This window comes from Phyllobates terribilis, unplaced genomic scaffold, assembly GCF_046119375.1.
Source record: "Phyllobates terribilis strain yellow unplaced genomic scaffold, ASM4611937v1 Scaffold_2__4_contigs__length_985480577, whole genome shotgun sequence".
NCBI lineage: Eukaryota > Metazoa > Chordata > Amphibia > Anura > Dendrobatidae > Phyllobates > Phyllobates terribilis.
In genome coordinates, this window is record NW_027362762.1 from 530,360,263 (window position 1) to 530,383,228 (window position 22,966).

Genomic DNA, 22,966 nt, shown 5'->3' on the forward strand with positions numbered 1-22,966 from the left:
TTTTGAGCGACACAGAGCAATCTCTGACGACGGCTATGAATTTATTAAAGGAGTTTGGAGATCATTCTGGCTTATGGATTAATTGGGATAAATCAGTTCTTATGCCGGTTGATGGTTTGTCTCTGAATACTAGGGCAGGGAATACTTGCTTGAAGATTGTGCGAGAATTTAAATATTTTGGAGTTAGAGTAACCACATCTATCGGAGATTATATTTCTTTAAATTTACTTGAACTGCTTACCAGATTTCAACAAAAGGCCAATACTTGGAGCAAACTCCCCCTATCAGTAGTAGGTCGAACTAACTTAATTAAAATGGTGTTAATGCCCCAATTATTATATATCCTTCATAATTCACCTGTCTGGATCCCCATGAGAATATTTTATACATTTCAAGCACTATTTCGGGAATTGATCTGGAAAAAAGGGGTGGCCAGAATCAGCTTGGATACACTTCAAAGGCCCAAAGATCAGGGGGGACTAGCCACACCTAATCCATGGATATATTTTCTAGCCTCTCAGACTCAACAACTCTGGTTAATTCAGGGGAACCTAGATAAACTGATAAGTCTACTCACACACAATTTGCCAATACCTCCTTTCTAGAAATGGGAATATCGGGGTGGGATGCTAGGCGGCATCTTCCGACCCTAGCACTTATGGGGAAAACGTGGCAGAAAATCAAACTGTTGTTGGGAATAGAAGGTTTTACCCCGTTTACCCTGTTGTGGCATAATGCAGGCCTTCCAGAGATCCATAAATTGAAAGGATTCGGAATATGGGAAAAATTGGGAATAACTAATGTGGAGCAAATATTAAAGGGGGAAATAATTAAATTGTTCCAACAGCTGAAAGAAGAATACTGTATTCCACAAACTAGTTTCTACTTTTATCTCCAATTGAGGCATGCATGGTTTATACAGCCGCAACATATGCAGAGTAAAATTCAACATCATCTACTGTTTAAAACATTACTATGCCATAGAGGTGGGAAGGGAATGATATCCAGAATCTACGGGATACTTATGCAGCAATTTCAGTGGGACAGACCCTTAAATGTTAAGGAGAGGTAGGAACGTGACATTGGTACTATAACCTCGGAAGAATGGGAAGATGTGGTCGGGAGAATTCCGATACTATCTACATGTGAGGCACATAGACTCTCACAGTTGTACTTATTGCATAGGGTATATAGAACTCCCAAATTTCTACAGCACATTGGGGCAAGGAATGACAGTGCGTGTCCAAAATGTGGAGAGGAAGGAGCTGATCTTATGCATATGATGTGGACGTGTAGGAGGGTCGCAGTATTCTGAAATGAGTGTGTGCAGTACATTAATAATGTGTTTGAGTGTAATCTATCCTTATATCCTAAAGTGTGTGTATTAGGCCTTGTAGAAATAATAGGATGTGAAGAGGATGAAATAATAGCCGTTAAGAGGACTCTATATCAGAACAGAAAGCTTATAGCTGCACATTGGCTGGATCCCTCCCCTCTCAAGTTCCAGGAATTCTTGGATAGAATGCGTCTTTTATTGAGATTAGAAGAGGGAGTGTACAAAAAGCGGAAGGTTTGATAAATTTGATAAAATCTGGGGTAAATGGAGCACGTTTCATGGTTATCATATTATGTCCATTTTACATATCAATTGAGTCCGAAATGTTGTGGTCTCTCAGGTTCTACTTAACTAATCACTGACTATTAAATATTATGCTCTGTACCCATGGATCAAAATATCAATGCTTTAACAGTTAGATAAGCTATATGATAATATGCGGCCTGTAATTAAATTTGCCTTTGCCATATGGTTTTTGGGGGTGTAATGGGCGGGGGGGACGGGGGACGGGTGGGTTTTGAAGGGCATTGCCAGTTGGGTGATGCCTCAATGTTGTTTATGTGTAATGTTAAAAAAGTCTTTTAATAAAAAGTAAAGTGTCTATACCTGGTAATTAGTACTCATAAGTCTTTTGTTTATTAGTGTGGGCCTAAAAAAAAACCACATGTGGATCAAAAATTTAATTTGATGTGATGTCCAGGGATTGATAATGGTTAATTTTTAAACGTATCATTAAAGGTTATATTTTCATTGAATCTTTCCATGCTATGAAATACTATGACAACTGATCAGAAAGTGTAGCTGACAACTTCTATCCAAAGGCCCATAGGGATAATGGCAGTAATTTGAAACCCTTCGACACAGACATTCTTGTGCAGCAGAGATCAAGACCTTAGATGACTACTACATTTAAAGGGAATTAACCAAGTTCCTCTATCCATAGGTTAGATGATAACTTCCCAATCACTGGGGAGCAGACAGTTGGGACCCCCACTAATCCCGATAACTGGGGCTCTGAAGAGCCCTATGTGAATGAGAGGTGGTCAATCATAACCAACTCTGGCCATTCATTCTTGGGACTGCTGAAGAGCAGCCAAATGCTGTGCTTAGATATCGGCAGCAGTCACATAAAGAATGATTAAAGCAAAGGTCCATGTGATTGATCATTCACGTGGTTCTCGGAGTAAGTAGTGGTCTTAGAGGTCAGGAAGTTAGCGCCTATCCTACGGATACATGGTAACTTCTAAACTTGGAACAACCCCTTTAAGGCATTAATGTATGACAGTTACCTCTCTTGCCCGGTCACGGAGCCCTCTAAGCAGTAGGACAATCACATGGATAGCTGCTCTTCTTACTTCGGCCTCTGGGTCAGTGTGAACCACAGCTGATAAACAGGTGGTTACCTTATAAGAAAGAGAAATGAAAGAACCATTTGTAGGTGATGGCGTTTGTTATAGAGTCTGTCTGGGACTAAAAACATTGGATTTGCTTTTTTTACCCAGAAACAGCACCAATCTGGTTAATAGTCCTAGTCTGATACTGTAAATCATCCCTGTTATAGAAAATAGTAAAATCCCTAAAGCCACTGTACTGAAGGGGCACTCACTCCACCTCCCTCTCCCCTCTCTTTTGCAGTAGGACAAGAGCTTGCAATCTACGTGGCCTTGAAATAGAGTGGTACAATGGACCTAGAGAAGCAGGAAATTAGGTATAGCTGGATAGTGAGGAATCCTAATTAACATGCAGGAAAAACAGCTTACAATCTACAAATCTCTTGTAGTTGAATTACACAGTATAAGATATGGGAAACGAGTAAGACTGAGATTTATAGATTGGAGAGGAAGAGAAGTGACAGACAAATTAAAATTCCTTTAGAAGGCAAGACTCCCTGGTGGGGACAGGTAATTAAGACAGTATACCTATTTATGAAGTAGTCTGGTGTTTAGACATAGATAGAGAAGTGAGAGCAGCCTCTTTTGTCCACAGGAAATAAATCCTGACTTGAAATTACACTTTTTTTCCTTTAAGGGAAATATTACATCTGCAGGCACTCAAGCCGGCAGCAGTGAAAAGTTAGGAATATCAGGGTGTGTATGGATCCGATAGTAATGGGACACACATATTCAGCTTCAGGGCTAATAGCGGAAGAATACGCATATTTTTTTCATAACTGTGACACCTGCCTATAAAACCCAAATCTATAGTGCCCAGATAACTGACTTCAGCCGTGTCATGTTTGGTCTCTGGGGAAAGGTAAAATCCCGATAAAAATTATGGCGGCAAACTTGACCTGTGATCAGCTGGAGTGGAGATACTGTTAATGTTGGGTATTTCATAAAATCCTGAAGGGCTGAGAACATCCAACAACCAAGCCCATGTGAGGTCATCAAGGGGGGTGTGTAGGTGTAACTTGGGTGCTGATATAAGGTCAAGCTGAATTATGATCTGTGTTCCTGTAGAGTGATATGCTTCAGTGTATGCATGAATGTCTCCAATCGAAGTGCTCTCCTTCGGCTAAGTTGACTAATCTCTGTGAGCGCCCTAGTAAGTTTCTTTCGTTATTCCTTTTTATTTTATGTAACTGTATATGCTGTATTGTTTTTTCCACTCTGTAAAATCTTCTGTATATTTTTTATAAACACTGCCTCATTTTGGATTAAATATAAAATTCAATAGTTCTGTACAAGAAACAAGGCCTCCAGTCAGCCTGTATAAACAACTGGTGGTAGCAGCGAGTAGTCTTGGGTTATTGTGGAGTTAGAGGTGACAGTACAGGGGGGGGGTATATACACATATACCATGCGTTGGAATCGTAGGTGTACATACCATACGCTCACTGTTAGTTTCCCGATAACCGGCCTATTAGTGGAAACAGCCTGCGGACTCCTCCGTTAGTCAATCACGAAATTGTCCAGACGATAGGGGGCAGCAGAGAGCATCAAAGACAACAGCGGGTGGGTTAAGTGACGACCTCCCTTCCTGGCTGCGATCTTTGACAATCCACATTTTAGTGTAAGAAGCTGAACTGAAATGAGAGCCAGTGCCAGCATCTTCACACAACTTCCGACATGTCAAAGACATGCTGAGGGTTTCTGCTCCTTATTTTAGCAATCGGTGAGCTTTACATCATGTACCACCCAGATCGCCATCGGTCTAAACAAGTCTATGATAGGCCGAAAGTGGTAGAAAAGCGTAGCTACACTTAAAGTCTTTTTGAAGAATGTGGTTATTTACTTCATGGATAACAGGACCCAGGGAAAATTGCAGCTGCTTGCACAATTCACCCAAGTTGGAAAGGCTGCTAGCCCGTATCGAGTTGTCTGGATCCCGGCAACCCCTCAGAAAGACATGAATCAATACATCTTTGTGCTGGAGAACCATGTCACCTGCAAACAAACAAAAAAAAAAAAAGTTAAATTCATGGTCAACTTAGCCAGTACAAATTTAGTATAAACAGACAAGTCTTAAAAGGAAAACCTACAAGAAGCAAAATGAAAATAAACCCTGCTGTAAATAAATAAAAAGCAAGTGCATTTAAATAAAATAGGGTTCTTAGTAACACTGTTTTTGATCAAAAATAGTATGAAAGCTATCCCACCAGCGACAAGGTGAACCCGTTCGTGATAGAACCTACTCTGTCTAATATTAAAAACCTTACCATGTGTCAAAGCTGACCTCTGTGTGAATAAGGGAAGACTGAGGCTTCGGTCCCAAACACAGTGTTCCCAGTTTGGGATCGGAGCCTCAGTCTGCCCTTATTCACACAGAGGTCAACTTTGACACATGGTAAGGTTTTTAATATCAGACAGAGTATGTTCTATCCCGAACGGGTTCACCTTGTCGCTGGTGGGATAGCTTTCATACTATTTTTGATCAAAAACAGTGTTACTAAGAACCCTATTTTATTTAAATGCACTTGCTTTTTATTTATTTACAGCAGGGTTTATTTTCATTTTGCTTTTTGTAGGTTTTTCTGATTCATGTCCATTGTGAAACATGCACTTATGTGCTGCATGTATACGATTTTAAACCAAGCTCAAATTTTGTGTTTTTTTCAAGTCTTAAAAGGGTTGTCTCATCTTGGACATTTGTGTCATATCCACAGGATAAGCCATGAATGTCTAATAGGTGCAAATCCCACTGCTGAGACCACAATGTATTAGACATCTTTGACATATCTTATGAATATGCCATATATGTCAGAGATTGGACAATCCTTTTAACCCCAGCACGTCGTGGCCAATTTCAATTTTTTCAGCTTAGTATTTTCATCCCCTTATTGCAAGACCATAACTTTTTTATTTTCTGTTCATATAGCCATACGAGGGCTTGTTTTTTTTGCGGGACGAGTTGTACTTTTGAATGACACCATTCACTGTATCATGTGATGCACTGGAAAGCAGGAAAAAAATCCAAGTGCGTTGAAATTGCAAAAAAAGTGCAATTTCACAATTGTTTTTGTTTTATTTATTTACCATGTTAACTATTCGGTAAAACTGACATTGCAATATGATTCTCCAGGTCAGTATGATTACGCAGATACCAAACGTTTGTTTTTTTTATTTAAGTGGTGAAAAAAAAAATTCAAAAATTTGTACAAAAAAAAACAAAACAAAAACAAAACCTCTCCTAGTGTAACCATTTTCTGAGACCTGTAGTGTCTTCATTTTTTGGGATATGGTGCTGTGTGAGGGCTTGAGATAAGCTGCAGCCTATGGTTGCCCTGAGTAACTGTTCCCCCAGGGTTCCAAAGAATTCATGAAACCTGTCTCACCCTATGTTACACTCACGCCCGGACTGACTGGCGTGAGCGTGATTAGTGATCCCACTGTACCATGAACCGAGGAGTGCCTGGAGGGGCGTAACTAAGTATCAACCCGATCCGACCAAGGTCGCACGGCGGCTTAGTCGACTCCGTGGACAAAGGATGAACCGAGCAGAGGGACCAGGTGCGACTCCAGGTCAGACCCCGGTCACAGTTGTTGACCCACACCGGGGAATGCAGGAACAGGCAGGTTAGACTGGCATACAGACAGGTGGGCACTGGCAAGCACGGCTGGTATGCAGACAGGTGGGCACTGGCAAGCACGGCTGGTATGCAGACAGGGAGATACTGGCAAGCACGGCTGGAGTGCAAAAAGGGAGGCACTAGCAGGTTGGAGCGCAGGCTGGATAGGGTCCAGTACAGACTGGGAGACAGGTACAGAGCCGCAGATGCGATAGACAAGCAGAGTAAAGCAAAACCGCCGGAGCGGAGGACAAGGCAGAGCAGAGAGAAACCGCAGGTGCGGTGGACAAGGCAGAGCAGAGAGAAACCGCCGGAGCGGTGACCAAGGCAGAGCAGAGAAAAACCGCCGAAGCGGTGACCAAGGCAGAGCATAGAGAAGCAGCCGGAGCGGTGGGCAAGTCAGAGCGGAGAGAAACCGCCGGAGCGGTGGGTAAGGCAGAGCAGAGGGAAGCCGCCGGAGCGGTGGGCAAGTCAGAGCAGAGAGAAACCGCCGGAGCGGTGGGTAAGGCAGAGCAGAGGGAAGCCGTCGGAGCGGTGGGCAAGTCAGAGCAGAGAGAAACCGCCGGAGCGGTGGGTAAGGCAGAGCAGAGGGAAACCGCTGGAGCGGTGGGCAAGTCAGAGCAGGGAGAAACCGCCGGAGTGGTGGGTAAGGCAGAGCAGAGGGAAACCGCCGGAGCGGTGGGCAAGTCAGAGCAGAGAGAAACCGCCGGAGCGGTGGGCAAGGCAGAGAGGACAGGGCTCTGTTCACATGGAACAGACTGGAAAATACAGGAAGATACAGAGGAAGGGAAAGGGACAAGCAGAACCAGATACACACAAGGTACTTACTATGAAGTAGCGAGTGGACACAAAACTCACAAACACAAGTACAGAGACAGCGAGTTGGAGTTAGGTGCAGGTTCAGATACTGCAGGAAAAGGGAAGGTACGGACATAGAGAAAAACAGGTAATAGGCTAGGATACACTTCAGACAGGAACTGCTACTGCAATGAGATACAAAAACGAGCCTGGGAATACAGCCCCCAGAGTGGCGGAAACAGACTAGAAGTCACAGGTAACAGGCCTGGGAATACAGCCCCCAGAGTAGCGGAAAAAGACTAGAAGTCAGAGATAACAGGTCTGGGAATGCAGCCCCCAGAGTGGCGGAAACAGACTAGAAGTCATAGATAACAGGATAGGACCTGGCAATACAGTTGCAAAGACAAACTGAGTGAAGGTGTTGCTCAGGCACCTCCTACTGTGTGGAGGGGGTTTAAATATCCAGTGACTCACAGCAATAGGCTGGAGATGCATTAGGGGTGCGCCCACAGCAGCTATAAGAATCAGAAAGTAACCGGGCCGCCGCCCTAAGCAGTCAGTCAAGAGGCATGCACACAGCATGAACTGGATTAAGATTAGCAGGCTGAACTGACAGGTAAGATTGCGGTCTTGCAAAGTTGGATGTGGTGCACTATGCAAGCACGCCGCCAGGGATGTTACACCCTATCTGAATCTAGCGGCGTGTGTAACATTGGTGGCCCGTCCGGGGAATCCTGAGCGGGAATTAGCGCGTAGAGCAGTGTTTCTCAACTCCAGTCCTCAAGACCCACCAACAGGTCATGTTTTCAGGTTTTCCTTAGTATTGCTCAGGTGATAATTGCATCACCTGCACAGGCAATAATCCCATCACCTGAGCAATACTAAGGAAATCCTGAAAACATGACCTGTTGGTGGGTCTTGAGGACTGGAGTGGAGAAACACTGGTGTAGAGGGAGAAGAGAAAAAGTGTCTGGAAAAACACAGCAGCACAGCGCCTCAATTCAACTCTGCTACACCAGTTGGGAACGGGGTTAATCAGCAAAGACATCAAGTTGCAGCTGAAACAGTACCTAGAAGATCCTGGCATTCTGGACGAAGTCCTAATTGAAAAAATGAATGAAGCAGCTAGTTTGGAGTCAGAGAGTGAACAGAAGTTAAAGAAAGGCTCTGCTCCTAAAATCACCAAAATGAGTCAGCTGAAGTTGGAGACCCCCGGTGGCCAGTCCAAAAATCATCATGGAGACCCTCCAGTGCCACCTCCAAGAGTGAACCTTAAATCACCAACAAAAGAGAGGACCGCCAGCGCTGACTGGGAGAAACTAATAGGAGAACTGCGAGCCGAGCTGATTGAGGTGAAAAAGTTGATTCGTTCCTGGCCAGAACCTGTATCCCTCAGACCCAGGAGTGTGTTCCAAAACAGAAGATACCCAGCTTGTGAAGGGTGCTGGTCATCAAATCGGAGTACGGTGTGTGTCCACTGTCTAAGATGTGGTGAGGAAGGACATTATGCCAAGGAATGCCAATGGTCACGGTCGTTTGGGTTAAAAGATAGGAGATTGACAATGCGGGGCGACGGGTAACCGCGACACGGAGGAGACCTCACAAGCAAGAGAGACAGGGGCATCAGTTACTTAATTACCAGTGTGGAGGTCAAACGATGTACTCCTGGGAGGAGGATTCCTCAGTCAGTCAGATAGCCTCATCAGCCTAATCGGTGAAAGGTGCTTTATACAGTGCCAGCTAGATGGACTCCAGGCAAAAGCACTGAGGGACACAGGAGCCCAAGCAAGCCTTTTAAATGAAGAATGGAGAAGGCGCTACCTGCCTTCGGTCACTAAAAGAACTCTTGGGACAAGTGGAATGTTTAAACCGGACATTATTGTCGATGTTGGGCACTTTAACAGCTGGCGAGAAGAAAGACTGGAAGAGTTCTCTGTCAAATGTGGTACATGCCTATAACTGTACAAAGAGCGATGCAACGGGTTACTCACCCTTCTTCCTATTGCATGGACGATCGTCAAGACTGCGAATCGACATCATCTTCGATACTCCAGTGTCAGAGACTTACAAAAGATATCCGGAGTACGTTCGGAAATGGAAGGAACGGATGGCAGAGGCATAAAACATAGCATCCAAAGTGGTTACGCAAGGACAGAGCAAGAGTAAGGAGTACTATGATCGAAAATGTTATGGAGCAGAATTGGCACCAGGAAGCCGGGTACTAGTCAAGAACGTACGTGAGAAAGGTGGTCCAGGAAAACTTCGTTCATACTGGGAAGACAAGGTGTATGTGGTCGTAAAGAGGAAAGTAAATGACAGTCAAGCGTATGAAATCCGATTGGAATAAGGGGACAAGAAAACCAGAATAGTTCATAGGTATTTACCCTGTGATTATCTCCCACCACAACAAGACTTCCCAGAAGCAGACCGACATCGACTGAGTTCGGCTAAAAGACCACCACAGATTGAAGCTCAGGTGGTGGATAGTGACCTTGAAAGTTCCGATGAAGAAGAGCACACCGTTGTATTTCTCAGACCGGCAAGAAGAGGGATGTACCATCCTCAGGAGAGTGAACTAAGTCCCGAGGCTCCAGAGTTTGTACCCAGAAGTACAGATGAAGTCCAATTCAGATCTGATGATCAAACACCTGTCACTGGAGAGACTGATCGACACTCAGAAGAAGCGGAATTACCAGACCGTGTAGAACCAGGCGATTCCGGAGAAGTACAGGAACTTACAGAGGCAGTTCCAGGAGCACCTGAGGAAACACGGGAAATGAGTGCTGCGAAAGAAACTCCTGTGACCGAAGAACCGGTGGTATCTGAGGAACAACCCACCAGGAGAATGTCGACTCGAGAAGTGAGGAGGCCCGTGATGCTGACGTATGAGACACTTGGTGAACCGAGTCAATTGCAAAAGACTGTCGACTGGAAACAGGTATCTCTGCCTACGGACCAGGTAAGCCCACTGGAGTGGTATTCATCACCAAGAGGCAGTATGGAAGATGTTGCTTTGTGAAAAGACTTGTTTTCATGCTTTGATTTTCCTTAAAAAAACTTTGTAGAAACAAAGAACTGTTAAGGCCTAGTGAGAGAGAAAGCTGGTTGAAGACGTACGAAAAGCTCCAGCTGAAGAGACGTTGATTGTTTTAATTGTTTATTTCTTACAGGAGCACTACAAGAAAAAGGTCGTAGAATAGGTTGTTATAAATGTTTATAAATGTTATGCAATATGTATATAAAGTTACTCAACTTTCACCACTGTCTCAGAATTGGTCAGATTGACCAATTAAGACGAACGTCGAGGACGACATTCAAAAAGGAGGGAAGAGTGTGACATGCAGAAATAGTGCTGTTGCTTCAAAAGTATCTAGCAACTGTTACAAATAACACAAGCACAGGAGACAGGAAGTGTTGTGCTTCAGAAGCATCCAGCAACTAGAGGGGTTAACACAGTCACAAGAGACAGAGAGTGTTTTAGCAGAGCCCTAGGGGGATTGTGGGGAAGAGAAAGGTGGTGTGCTATCTGGATCTTACAGAAGGCAACTGAACAGGATTCAGCTCAGGAGAGAAACTAAACACAGGTCAGATAAACTCCCTGAACTAACAGTGCAGAGTATTATCGGGCAGGAAGATAAGGACTGGAAGGAACTGTGTCACAGGGATCATGTTCCTCATCAAACCCTTCCCCCCCTCCATCTCCATGCAGGATAAAGAATGCTGTGTACTACTGTGTCCTTGTGAAGGAAAAGCATGTGGTTGTGTATGCATAGAAGTGTGCTGCTAAGAGATCTAATCTATGCTGAATTATGCTACTGAAGAGACTTATACTGTGCCTTGTGAAGAAACTACTGTATTGTTACTGGAGCCGGTTGCTCAAGAAATTCAGACTGTACTGTAATGAAGATTGTTGCTGTAATATCCCTGACTTGCACTGGCCGTGCTTCAGATTAAATTCCACTGTTAAACTGTTGAAAAAGACTCTTGACAGATGTGTCAGGTCAGCAATTGAATCTATCGTGTGCCTGAGAGAAGCTGCAGCCTAAGGGCGCTTTGAGTAACGGTTCCCCCAGGATTCCAAAGAATTCATGAAACCCGTCTCTCCCTATCTGGACCTAGTGGCGTGCGTGTAACACTAGGGATGTGATCTTTAATCTAACAGGCCTCTATAAAGAGCGGATTTTACGAGGGCTTCCCCTATAGACAATATATACGTTTATTGCCCTTGGTTTTAGTCTGTCCTGTCTGTAATTTGCATACCAAAAAGGGTAGAGTAGACATTCTAATTATAAGTGTCAATTATATTCAAGAACATTGGTTGTGTTTATTTATGTGATTCATAATCTTCTCTGATATTCACACTTGTTCTGGTTTCTTTTTTATTCTGTTCAATAAAACGGTTTGATTTAAAAAAAAAAAAGAAGAAATACATTGAAATATAGCCACGTTTTCTATGTTCAGTAATAAAAAGGTGACCCAGTAATTGGAAATCCTACTAAAATACTAGAGAGTAAATAAAATGATTAGTTTACGGGACCGAAGCTATCAGCAAGAAATAAATGGAAAAGGTACACTGGACTATGCAGGTATAATATTTCAACATTAGATATCTAATAGTGACAGACTGGCAATAAAAAGAAAACACTATGATTCAACATTATTGTGGCTTACAGTAAAACATTACATCCAGATATTTCTTGTTGATCACCGTAACTATTCATCAAAGGTAGTGAAGTTCACCTAAGCAATGTTTATTTATTCCATTTTTTTTTAATAAATGAATGGCAATACAGTACACATTACATTGCAAAGCCCAGGTGACTACATAAGCACTTGTCTCAACAGTCCTACGTGTCATCACATTATCAGCCACTTTATGCCTGTATTGTGTTCTAAGTACGAGAAACATATAAATATATTTAGTAGCAATGCAAAAAATGATAAGATCTAGAGGCTGAATCTTGTGATTGTTTTTTCCCAAGTTAGGTGGACTTTTCTACAGTACATTATTTATGCACCAGCACTCGCCAGCATGACTTGCTCAGTTTACTCACCCAGGGTCCGTGTGCACCTCATCAGTGCTTCTCCCACTTTCATCCGAGTCTCAGGAGATGGTGTCTTTCCCTTAAGTGACGCTGTCCTCTCATATTGTGATAGGAGGATAGGCAGGATGCGCTCAGGGATGTCTCCGGACAATACAGCAATGCCTGGTTTTAAATAGTAAAGAAGGTAAGATTTTGCCCGCAGGTTATATGCTCAATGATAACAAGTACAATATGAATTTGGTGTTAAAACTCAATAACTCTTTAAATGACCATGACAAAAGCCATATTAATAGCATATGTATATTTAATACTTCATAATATTATATTTATATATATATATATATATATATATATATATACAGTACAGACCAAAAGTTTGGACACACCTCCTCATTTAAAGATTTTTCTGTATTTTCATGACTATGAAAATAGTACATTCACACTGAAGGCATCAAAACTATGAATTAACACATGTGGAATTATATACTTAACAAAAAAGTGTGAAACAACTGAAAATATGTCTTGTATTCTAGGTTCTTCAAAGTAGCCACCTTTTGCTTTGATGACTGCTTTGCACACTCTTGGCATTCTCTTGATGAGCTTCAAGAGGTAGTCACCGGAAATGGTTTTCACTTCACAGGTGTGCCCTGTCAGGTTTAATAAGTGGGATTTCTTCCCTTATAAATGGGGTTGGGACCATCAGTTGTGTTGTGCAGAAGTCTAGTGGATACACAGCTGATAGTCCTACTGAATAGACTGTTAGAATTTGTATTATGGCAAGAAAAAAGCAGCTAAGTAAAGAAAAATGAGTGGCCATCATTACTTTAAGAAATGAAGGTCAGTCAGTGCGAAAAATTGGGCAAACTTTGAAAGTGTCCCCAAGTGCAGTTGCAAAAACCATCAAGCGCTACAAAGAAACTGGCTCACATAAGGACCGCCCCAGGAAAGGAAGACCAAGAGTCACCTCTGCTTCTGAGGATAAGTTTATTCGAGTCACCAGCCTCAGAAATCGCAGGTTAACAGCAGCTCAGATTAGAGACCAGGTCAATGCCACACAGAGTTCTAGCAGCAGACACATCTCTTCAACAACTGTTAAGAGGAGACTTTGTGCAGCAGGCCTTCATGGTAAAATAGCTGCTAGGCAACCACTGCTAAGGACAGGCAACAAGCAGAAGAGACTTGTTTGGGCTAAAGAACACAAGGAATGGACATTAGACCAGTGGAAATCTGTGCTTTGGTCTGATGAGTCCAAATTTGAGATCTTTGGTTCCAACCACCGTGTCTTTGTGTGACGCAGAAAAGTTGAACGGATGGACTCTACATGCCTGGTTCCCACCGTGAAGCATGGAGGAGGAGGTGTGATGGTGTGGGGGTGCTTTGCTGGTGACACTGTTGAGGATTTATTCAAAATTGAAGCCATACTCAACCAGCATGGCTACCACAGCGTCTTGCAGCGGCATGCTATTCCATCCGGTTTGCGTTTAGTTGGACCATCATTTATGTTTCAACAGGACAATGACTCCAGACACACCTCCAGGCTGTGTAAGGGCTATTTGACCAAGAAGGAGAGTGATTGGGTGCTACGCCAGATAACCTGGCCTCCACAGTCACCAGACCTGAACCCAATCAAGATGGTTTGGGGTGAGCTGGACCGCAGAGTGAAGGCAAAAGGGCCAACAAGTGCTAAGCATCTCTGGGAACTCCTTCAAGATTGTTGGAAGACCATTTCTGGTGACTACCTCTTGAAGCTCACCAAGAGAATACCAAGAGTGTGCAAAGCAGTCATCAAACCAAAAGGTGGCTACTTTGAAGAACCTAGAATATAAGACATATTTTCAGTTGCTTCACAATTTTTGTTAAGTATAAAATTCCACATGTGTTAATTCATAGTTTTGATGCCTTCAGTGTGAATGTACAATTTTCATAGTCATGAAAATACAGAAAAATCTTTAAATGAGGTGTGTCCAAACTTTTGGTCTGTACTGTTCATATATGTATATATAATGACAGAGTAACTGGTGTTATATGTGAGGGGAGGTATGAGCTGCTAGCCTTAGCGAGCTGAACATACAACTTTCCCCAAGCATGTTATATGTTGTGGGGGGTTAAATCACCCAAAGGGAATGGTTTTGTGTGAATGGCATAGAGATGGGAGGGAAGTCATTCCCCATACCTCCATCTCAGGGTGTGGCTGAGCAAGGTTAAATGCTCAGTCACCATTTTTTTTCTGTGGTTGTGTGTCTGGAGAGGCAAGTCTCCAGACTGTGGAACTTCAGCTCAGGGGGAGCTGAAGGGTGTGCTATAACTTGCGCAGGCGAACCCCACACACATAAGGACTGTGCTATAGTTTATCTTTTGTTTTGCCGTTCCCATAAAATCACACCCTTTAAGAGAGATAACCCCCAGCATACAGTGGGTACAGAAAGTATTCAGACCCCTTTAAATTTTTCACTCTTTGTTTCATTGCAGCCATTTGGTAAATTCTAAAAAGGCCATTTTTTTCTCATTAAAGTACACTGTGCACCCCATGTTGACTGAAAAAAAACAGAAATGTAGAAATTTTTGCAAATTTATTAAAAAAGAAAAACTGAAATGTCACATGGTCATAAGTATACAGACCTTTTGCTCAGTATTGAGTAGAAGCACTCTTTTAAGCTAGTACAGCCATGAGTCTTCTTGGGAATGATGCAACAAGTTTTTCACACCTGGATTTGGGGATCCTCTGCCATTCATCCTTGCAGATCCTCTCCAGTTCCGTCAGGTTGGATGGTGAACATTGGTGGACAGCCATTTTCAGGTCTCTCCAGAGATGCTCAATTGAGTTTAGGTCAGGGCTCTGGTGGGGCCAGTCAAGAATGGTCACAGAGTTGTTCTGAAATCACTCCTTTGTTATTTTAGGTGTGCTTATGCTCATTGTCTTGTTGGAAGGTGAACCTTCGGCCAATTCTGAGGTCCAGAGCACTCTGAAAGAGGTTTTCATCCAGGATATCTCTGTACTTGGCCGCATTTATGTTTCCTTCAATTGCAACCAGTCATCCTGTCCCTGCAGCTGAAAAACACCCCCATAGTATGATGCTGCCAACACCATGTTTCACTGTTGGGATTGTATTGGGCAGGTGATAAGCAGTGCCTGGTTTTCTCCACATATACCGCTTAGAATTATCACCAAAAAGTTCTATCTTCATCTCATCAGACCAGAGAATCTTATTTCTCATAGTCTGGGAGGCCTTCATGTGTTTTTGAGCAAACTCTATGCGAGCTTTCATATGTCTTGCACTGAGGAGAGGCTTCTGTCGGGCCACTCTGCCATAAAGGTCCGACTGGTGGAGGGCTGCAGTGATAGTTGACTTTGTGGAACTTTCTCCCATCTCCCTACTGCATCTCTGGAGCTCAGCCACAGTGATCTTGGGGTTCTTCTTTACCTCTCTCACCAAGGCTCTTCTCCCAAGATTGCTCTGTTTGGCTGGATGGCCAGGTCTAGAAAGACTTCTGGTGGTCCCAAACTTCTTGCATTTAAGGATTATGGAGGCCACTGTGCTCTTAGGAACCTTGAGTAATGCAGAAATTCTTTTGTAACCTTGGCCAGATCTGTGCCTTGCCACAAATCTGTCTCAGAGCATCTAAGGCAGTTCCTTTGAGCTCATGATTCTCATTTGGTCTGACATGCACTGTGATCTGTGAGGTCTTATATAGACAGGTGTGTGCCTTTCCAAATCAAGTCCTATCAGTTTAATTAAACACAGCTGGACTCTAATGAGTCCAGCTGTGTTTAATTAAACTGATAGACATGGAACGCCATCTCAGTTTCAACCGTCCATTTCGCCATCGTTGATTTTGTGCTTTTCAAAAGGTCCGTCAGTGTTGCGGCAATCACAGCAAAATTTGGGATAAACCGCCGGTAATATCCCACGATTTCAAGAAACATTCTCACCTGCTTCTTGGAGAGCGGTTGCGGCCAGTTCGGAATTGCCTCAATCTTATTGACCTGTGGCTTAATTTCGCCTCTCCCGACGATGTATCCAAAGTACTTGGCCTCCTCCTTCCCAATGGCACATTTTCTCAGATTTATCGTAATTCCTGCCTTCCCTAGAGCATCCAGGATCACCTGTACCTTTGGCAGATGACTAGCCCAGTCTGGGCTAAAGACGACAATGTCCTCAAGGTAGGCTGCGGCATATTTCTTATGTGGGCCGAGGACCGATCCATGGCCCTCTGGTAGGTGGCTGGTGCCCCCTGTAGTCCGAAAGGCATTCGAGTTTACTGGAAGCACTCATTAGGTGTTGAGAAAGCGGTTTTCTTCTTGGCCCCCTGGGACATGGGGATCTGTCAGTAGCCCTTCGTCAAGTCGAGGGTGGTAATATATCTCGCAGGTCCAAACCTCTTGATGAGTTCATCGACGCGGGGCATCGAGTATGCGTCACACTTGGATACCTCATTCAGCCTGCAGTAGTCGTTACAAAATCTCCACTCCCTGTCGGGCTTCAGCACGAGAACGATGGGGCTCGACCATCCGCTCTTTGATTCCTCTATCACGCCGAGGTCCATCATCCTCTTCACCTCGGCTGAGATTACCTCATGGCAAGCTTCAGGAATCCTATAGGGTTTGAGGTTTACCCTAACATGCGCTTCCGTCAGCACGTCATGCTTGACCACCTGTGTATGCCCGGCAACTCCGAGAACAGGTCACGGTTCCATTGCAGCAGCTATCTACATTGCCGCTTCTGTGCCTGCGATATTGTCTCCGCTATCGTGACCTCCTCGACTTTGGCTTTCGGACTGGCTCCCAAACAAGAAGCCCCCATTTCCCAATCTCGCCATGGCTTGAGCAAGTTCACATGGTACACTAGGTGAAGCTTTCTTCAGCCAGCCTGCTGAACTTTGTAGTTCACTTCGCTGAGTTTCTCGACCACCTCATAGGGGCCTTGCCACTTGGCCAGGAACATGCTCTCGAAGGTGGGAATAAGCACCAGAACGCAATCCCCAGGCTGGAACTGTCTCAGCCTCGCTGACCAGTTATAGACCCTTGTCTGGGCCTCTTGTGCCTGGAGGAGATGAGTCTTCACTATTGGCATAACTTTCGCCATTCTCTCCTGCATCTGGGTGACATGTTCTATGATACTCCGGTGGGGCGTAACCTCGGCTTCCCAGGTTTCCTTGGCAATATCCAGGAGACCTCGCGGATTTCATCCATACAGTAGCTCAAACGGGGAGAAACCTGTAGAGACTTGTGGGACCTCTCTTACCGAGAAGAGCAGGGATGGTAGCAGGTAGTCCCAGTCATGACAGTCCTTCTCTACGACCTTTTTGAGCATTGCTTTTAAGGTTTTATTAAAGCGCTCCACCAGGCCGTCGGTCTGTGGATGGTAAACGGAGGTTCGCAGCTGGGTAATCTGAAGGACTTTACACAGCTCCTTCATTACCTTGCTCATGAACGGGGTTCCTTGTTCCGTTAGTATCTCCTTCGGCAGTCCGGTCCTGGCAAATATATGGACAAGTTCTCAGGCTATGCTCCTACTCAACGAGTTCCTCAGTGGTACCGCTTCCGGGTACCGGGTCGCATAGTCCATGACCACCAGGATGTATTGGTGGCCCCGGGCCGATTTGACTAAGGGCCCCACTAAGTCCATGGCAATCCTTTTAAAGGGGATTTCTATCACAGGTAGGGGGATTAAAGGACTACGGAAGTGGGAAGAGGGGGCGGTTATCTGGCAGGTGGGGCAGGACCTACAATAATTCAGGATCTCCCAGTAACACCCTGGCCAATAAAACCTCCTCAATATCCTCTCCTGAGTCTTCTCGACCCCCAGGTGTCCCTCCAGAACATGTGAATGGGTCATATCTAATACCCTCTGTTGGTGTGGCCCTGGAACTAATAGCTGCTCCACTATCTCATCATCCTTTGGTTTGGTCACCCGATTCAATAACTCCCCCAGAACAGCGAAGTGTGGGTACCTGGTGTCTGCCCCCGGCTCTTGAGCAAACCCATTACAGACAGTAACATTGTCCCATGCCCCCTTCAAGATCAAGTCCCAAACTTGAGCAGACCCAAAGTTCTCTCCAGTCACCTCTAATTCAGGGAGGTCGGCCGCCTCGGTCACAGTCTCATCCTTGTCCCCGGCAAGGACACACAATGGGAACTCATCCTCTTCAGATGTCGACGGGGGTATTTCCCTGGGGACATGGATTTTGTCCACGCGACACAGTCCGGTTCCTTTCCCCCATAAGTCCCAGAACAATGGGAAATAGTGCCCCAATATGACGGGATGTATCAGGTCCTTAACTGTCCCAGTCTCGTGGGATTGGGCACCACAGTCTGTTCCCACTGTCACTCTGGCCACAGGGTAGTCCTTGGGGTGCCCATGTATGCAGTGAACGCCCACAGTCTTGGCAGAGATCAGCTGGTGGGGAAGGTTGGCACTGATTAGGGTCACTAAACTCCCTGAATCCAACAGTCCAAGCCCAGTGGTGGACTCGTTGGGCTCTCATATTCACTCCCAGGCGTGCTAAGATCTCTGCCTTTAGCTTGGCGTATTCCTTGGCATCTTGCAGTGCCAAGTCATAATATGCCTTTTGGGATTCACCAGACAAATATGGCGCCAGAACCTCTGCCCACTGTTCTGATGGAAGTCTCTCCTGATCAGCCACCCTCTCAAAGACTGTCAGAAATGCTTCTACATCATCCCCGGGGGTAATCTTCTACTTGCCCGTTTTACCGCCTTCCTGACGTGGGAGTAATCAGTCGGCCCCGGAGGTGGGATGGGTGCGCTGCCCTGAGAGGCATCCATCAGAAGCTGTATCTGCTGTTGCTGGTGCTGCTGCGCCTTTTGATGCAACTAGATCTGTTGAAGCAACAGTTGGTCGTCTCCTGGTGCTGCTGCTGGCTCTGCAAGTGCAGCTGGTGCATCTGTTGTTGGCTCTGCACCAGGTGCTTAATGAGCTCCTCCATGCTGCCGGACTTCTCACTTCTCCGGCTGGCTGCCAGACTTCTCCGGCTGGCTGCCGGACTTCTCCGGCTGGCTGCCGGACTTCTCCCAGGACATCCACCAGTCTCTGTGGCAGGTACAAGTGTTCCTGGAATCTTGCCCGCATTCTCCGCAGACTGTGGCAAGACGACTCGCTCGGCCGCTTCCGGAAGTAGATTCAGGAACCCGGGTTCTCTCTGCAGGCTTTATTAAACGGCATAAAGCCCTGCACTCCAGCAAAATAAACACAGCCTTTCTGGCAAAATAAAAGTATAAATGATAGCAGAGTCCATATGAGTATGGGATTGGGCCACACAGGTTGTTGTCCCAGCCTTCAGCCCTGCCCTGAGCTGAAGCTCTCCCAATCTGGAGACCTTGCCTCTCCAAACCACAACACAGGAAAAAACAGGACTGAACATTGACACCTTGCTCAGCCACACCCTGAGGTGGAGGTATGGGGAATGACTTCCCTCCCATCTCTATGTCATTCCCATAAAATCATACCCTTTAAAAGAGTTAACCCCCAGAATTTAACATGCTGGCAGAAAGTTTATTGTTTTCAGTTCACACAGGTTAGCAATCTGCGTGACACATACCTCTCCTCATATATCATACCAGTGACTGTCACACCCCACATAAGAAGTATGCCGCAGTCTACCTTGACGACATTGTGGTCTTTAGCCCAAACTGGGCAAGTCATCTGCCGAAGGCGATTTTGGATGGTCTGAGGAAGGCAGGGTTTATATATAAATCTGAAAAAATGTGCCGTTGGAAAGGAGGAGGCCAAGTACTTGGGCTATGTCATCAGGAGAGGCGAAATTAAGCCTCAAGTCAATAAAGTCGAGGCAATCCAGAACTGGCCGCAACCACTCTCCAAGAAGCAAGTGAGAGCGTTTCTGGGAATTGTGGGGTATTACCGGGGGTTTATCCTAAACTTTGCCATGATGGCCGTGCCACTTACGGATCTCCTCAAAGGCATCAAATCAACGACGGTGAAATGGACGGATAAAATGGAGACGGCGTTCCAACAGCTGAAGCTGGAACTGTGCAAGCAGCCGGTCCTGCGCGCATCAGACTTTGAAAAGGAATTTGTGGTCCAGACAGATGCTTCAGAAGTTGGCCTAGGAGCCGTGCTCCCTCAAGAGAGAGAATGGGATGTTCTTCCCCATTTATATCTGAGCCGGAAGCTCTCTACATGCAAGAAGAACTACGCTATAGTAGAAAAAAAGTGCTTAGCCATAAAATGGGTCGTAGAAACACTGAGATATTACCTACAAGGCCGGAAGTTTAAACAGGTGTCTGACCAAGCACCTTTGAGATGGTTGAGGGAAAAGAAGGGTAAGAACGACCTGGGTAACTAGGTGGTTCTTGGGTCTCCAGGACTTTAGTTTTCAAGTGGAGCATAGGCCCGGGAAGTTACATGGAAACGCTGATGCCCTCTCTAGAATTCCCTGTCTAGTGTCTGAAGGAGCCCAAACCCCCGGCTTTGGGCAGAGGGGCTGGGAAATTTGACAGTGTCACTGGTGTTATATGTGATGGGAGGTATGTTTCGCCACGGCAGCTAGCCTTAGCGAACTGAACCTACAACTTTCCTCCAGCATGTTATATGTTGGGGGGGTTAAATCACCCAAAGAGAGTGGTTTTGTGTGAATGACAGAGATGGGAAGGAAGTCATTCACCCTACCTCCACCTCGAGTGTGGCTGAGCAAGGTTAAATGCTCAGTCACTATTTTTTTTTCTGTGGTTGTGTGTCTGGAGAGGCAAGTCTCCGGACTGTGGAACTTCAGCTCAGGAGGAGCTGAAGGGTGTGCTATAACTTGTGCAAGCGAACTCCACACACATATCGACTGTGCTATCATTTATCTTTTGTTTTGCCATTATGCCAGAAAGGCCGTGTTTATTTTGCTGAACCTGCAGTGCTTTATGCCGCTACAATAAACCTGCAGTGGAAACCGTCTCCTCAGTCTACTTCTGAAAGCAGCCGATTGGGTGGTCTTACCACTATATATATATATATATATATATATATATATATATATATATATATATATATATATATATATATATATATATATATAGTACAGACCAAAAGTTTGGACACACCTTCTCATTTAAAGATTTTTCTGTATTTTCATGACTATGAAAATTGTACATTCACACTGAAGGCATCAAAACTATGAATTAACACATGTGGAATTATATACTTAACAAAAAAGTGTGAAACAACTGAAAATATGTCTTGTATTCTAGGTTCTTCAAAGTAGCCACCTTTTGCTTTGATGACTGCTTTGCACACTCTTGGCATTCTCTTGATGAGCTTCAAGAGGTAGTCACCGGAAATGGTTTTCACTTCACAGGTGTGCCCTGTCAGGTTTAATAAGTGGGATTTCTTGCCTTATAAATGGGGTTGGGACCATCAGTTGTGTTGTGCAGAAGTCTGGTGGATACACAGCTGATAGTCCTACTGAATAGACTGTTAGAATTTGTATTATAGCAAGAAAAAAGCAGCTAAGTAAAGAAAAATGAGTGGCCATCATTACTTTAAGAAATGAAGGTCAGTCAGTGCGAAAAATTGGGCAAACTTTGAAAGTGTCCCCAAGTGCAGTTGCAAAAAACATCAAGTGCTACAAAGAAACTGGCCTCACATGAGGACTGCCCCAGGAAAGGAAGACCAAGAGTCACCTCTGCTTCTGAGGATAAGTTTATCCGAGTCACCAGCCTCAGAAATCGCAGGTTAACAGCAGCTCAGATTAGAGACCAGGTCAATGCCACACAGAGTTCTAGCAGCAGACACATCTCTTCAACAACTGTTAAGAGGAGACTTTGTGCAGCATGCCTTCATGGTAAAATAGCAGCTAGGAAACCACTGCAAAGGACAGGAACAAGCAAAAGAGACAAGTTTGGGCTAAAGAACACAAGAAATGGACATTAGACCAGTGGAAATCTGTGCTTTGGTCTGATGAGTCCAAATTTGAGATCTTTGGTTCCAACCACCGTGTCTTTGTGTGACGCAGAAAAGGTGAACGGATGGACTCTACATGCCTGGTTCCCACCGTGAAGCATGGAGGAGGAGGTGTGATGGTGTGGGGGTGCTTTGCTGGTGACATTGTTGGGGATTTATTCAAAATTGAAGGCATACTGAACCAGCATGGCTACCACAGCATCTTGCAGCAGCATGCTGCTCCATTCAGTTTGCGTTTAGTTGGACCATCATTTATTTTTCAACAGGACAATGACCCCAAACACACCTCCAGGCTGTGTAAGGGCTATTTGACCAAGAAGGAGAGTTATGGGGTGCTACGCCAGATGACCTGGCCTCCACAGTCACCAGACCTGAACCCAATCGAGATGGTTTGGGGTGAGCTGGACCGCAGAGTGAAGGCAAAAGGGCCAACAAGTGCTAAGCATCTCTGGGAACTCCTTCAAGATTGTTGGAAGACCATTTCCGGCGACTACCTCTTGAAGCTCATCAAGAGAATGCCAAGAGTGTGCAAAGCAGTCGTCATCAAAGCAAAAAGTGGCTACTTTGAAGTACCTAGAATATAAGACATATTTTCAGTTGTTTCACACTTTTTTGTTAACTACTGTATATAATTCCACATGTGTTAATTCATAGTTTTGATGCCTTCAGTGTGAATGTACAATTTTCATAGTCATGAAAATACAGAAAAATCTTTAAATGAGAAGGTGTGTCCAAACTTTTGGGTCTGTACTGTATATATGTAATACTAAAATACCACATCCTACATATCACTGAAAGAAATATTCCAGTTGGAAATCTTTATTCATTACATAGTGGAATGTGTTGAGAACAATA

General features: G+C 44.7%; 1 protein-coding gene across 4 annotated transcripts in view; it reads right to left on the minus strand.

The window, feature by feature from the left end:
- Positions 1-22,966, minus strand: part of TANGO6 (transport and golgi organization 6 homolog) — an 84,937-nt gene that overhangs the window by 7,855 nt on the left and 54,116 nt on the right. For all 4 annotated transcript variants that reach the window (XM_073666074.1, XM_073666064.1, XM_073666070.1 and 1 more), the window contains 3 exons: positions 12,197-12,349; positions 4,571-4,722; positions 2,626-2,739 (listed from right to left, as the gene is read on the minus strand). In XM_073666074.1, the coding sequence (XP_073522175.1) occupies positions 2,626-2,739; positions 4,571-4,722; positions 12,197-12,349 (419 nt within the window). The remainder of the gene's footprint in view (positions 1-2,625; positions 2,740-4,570; positions 4,723-12,196; positions 12,350-22,966) is intronic.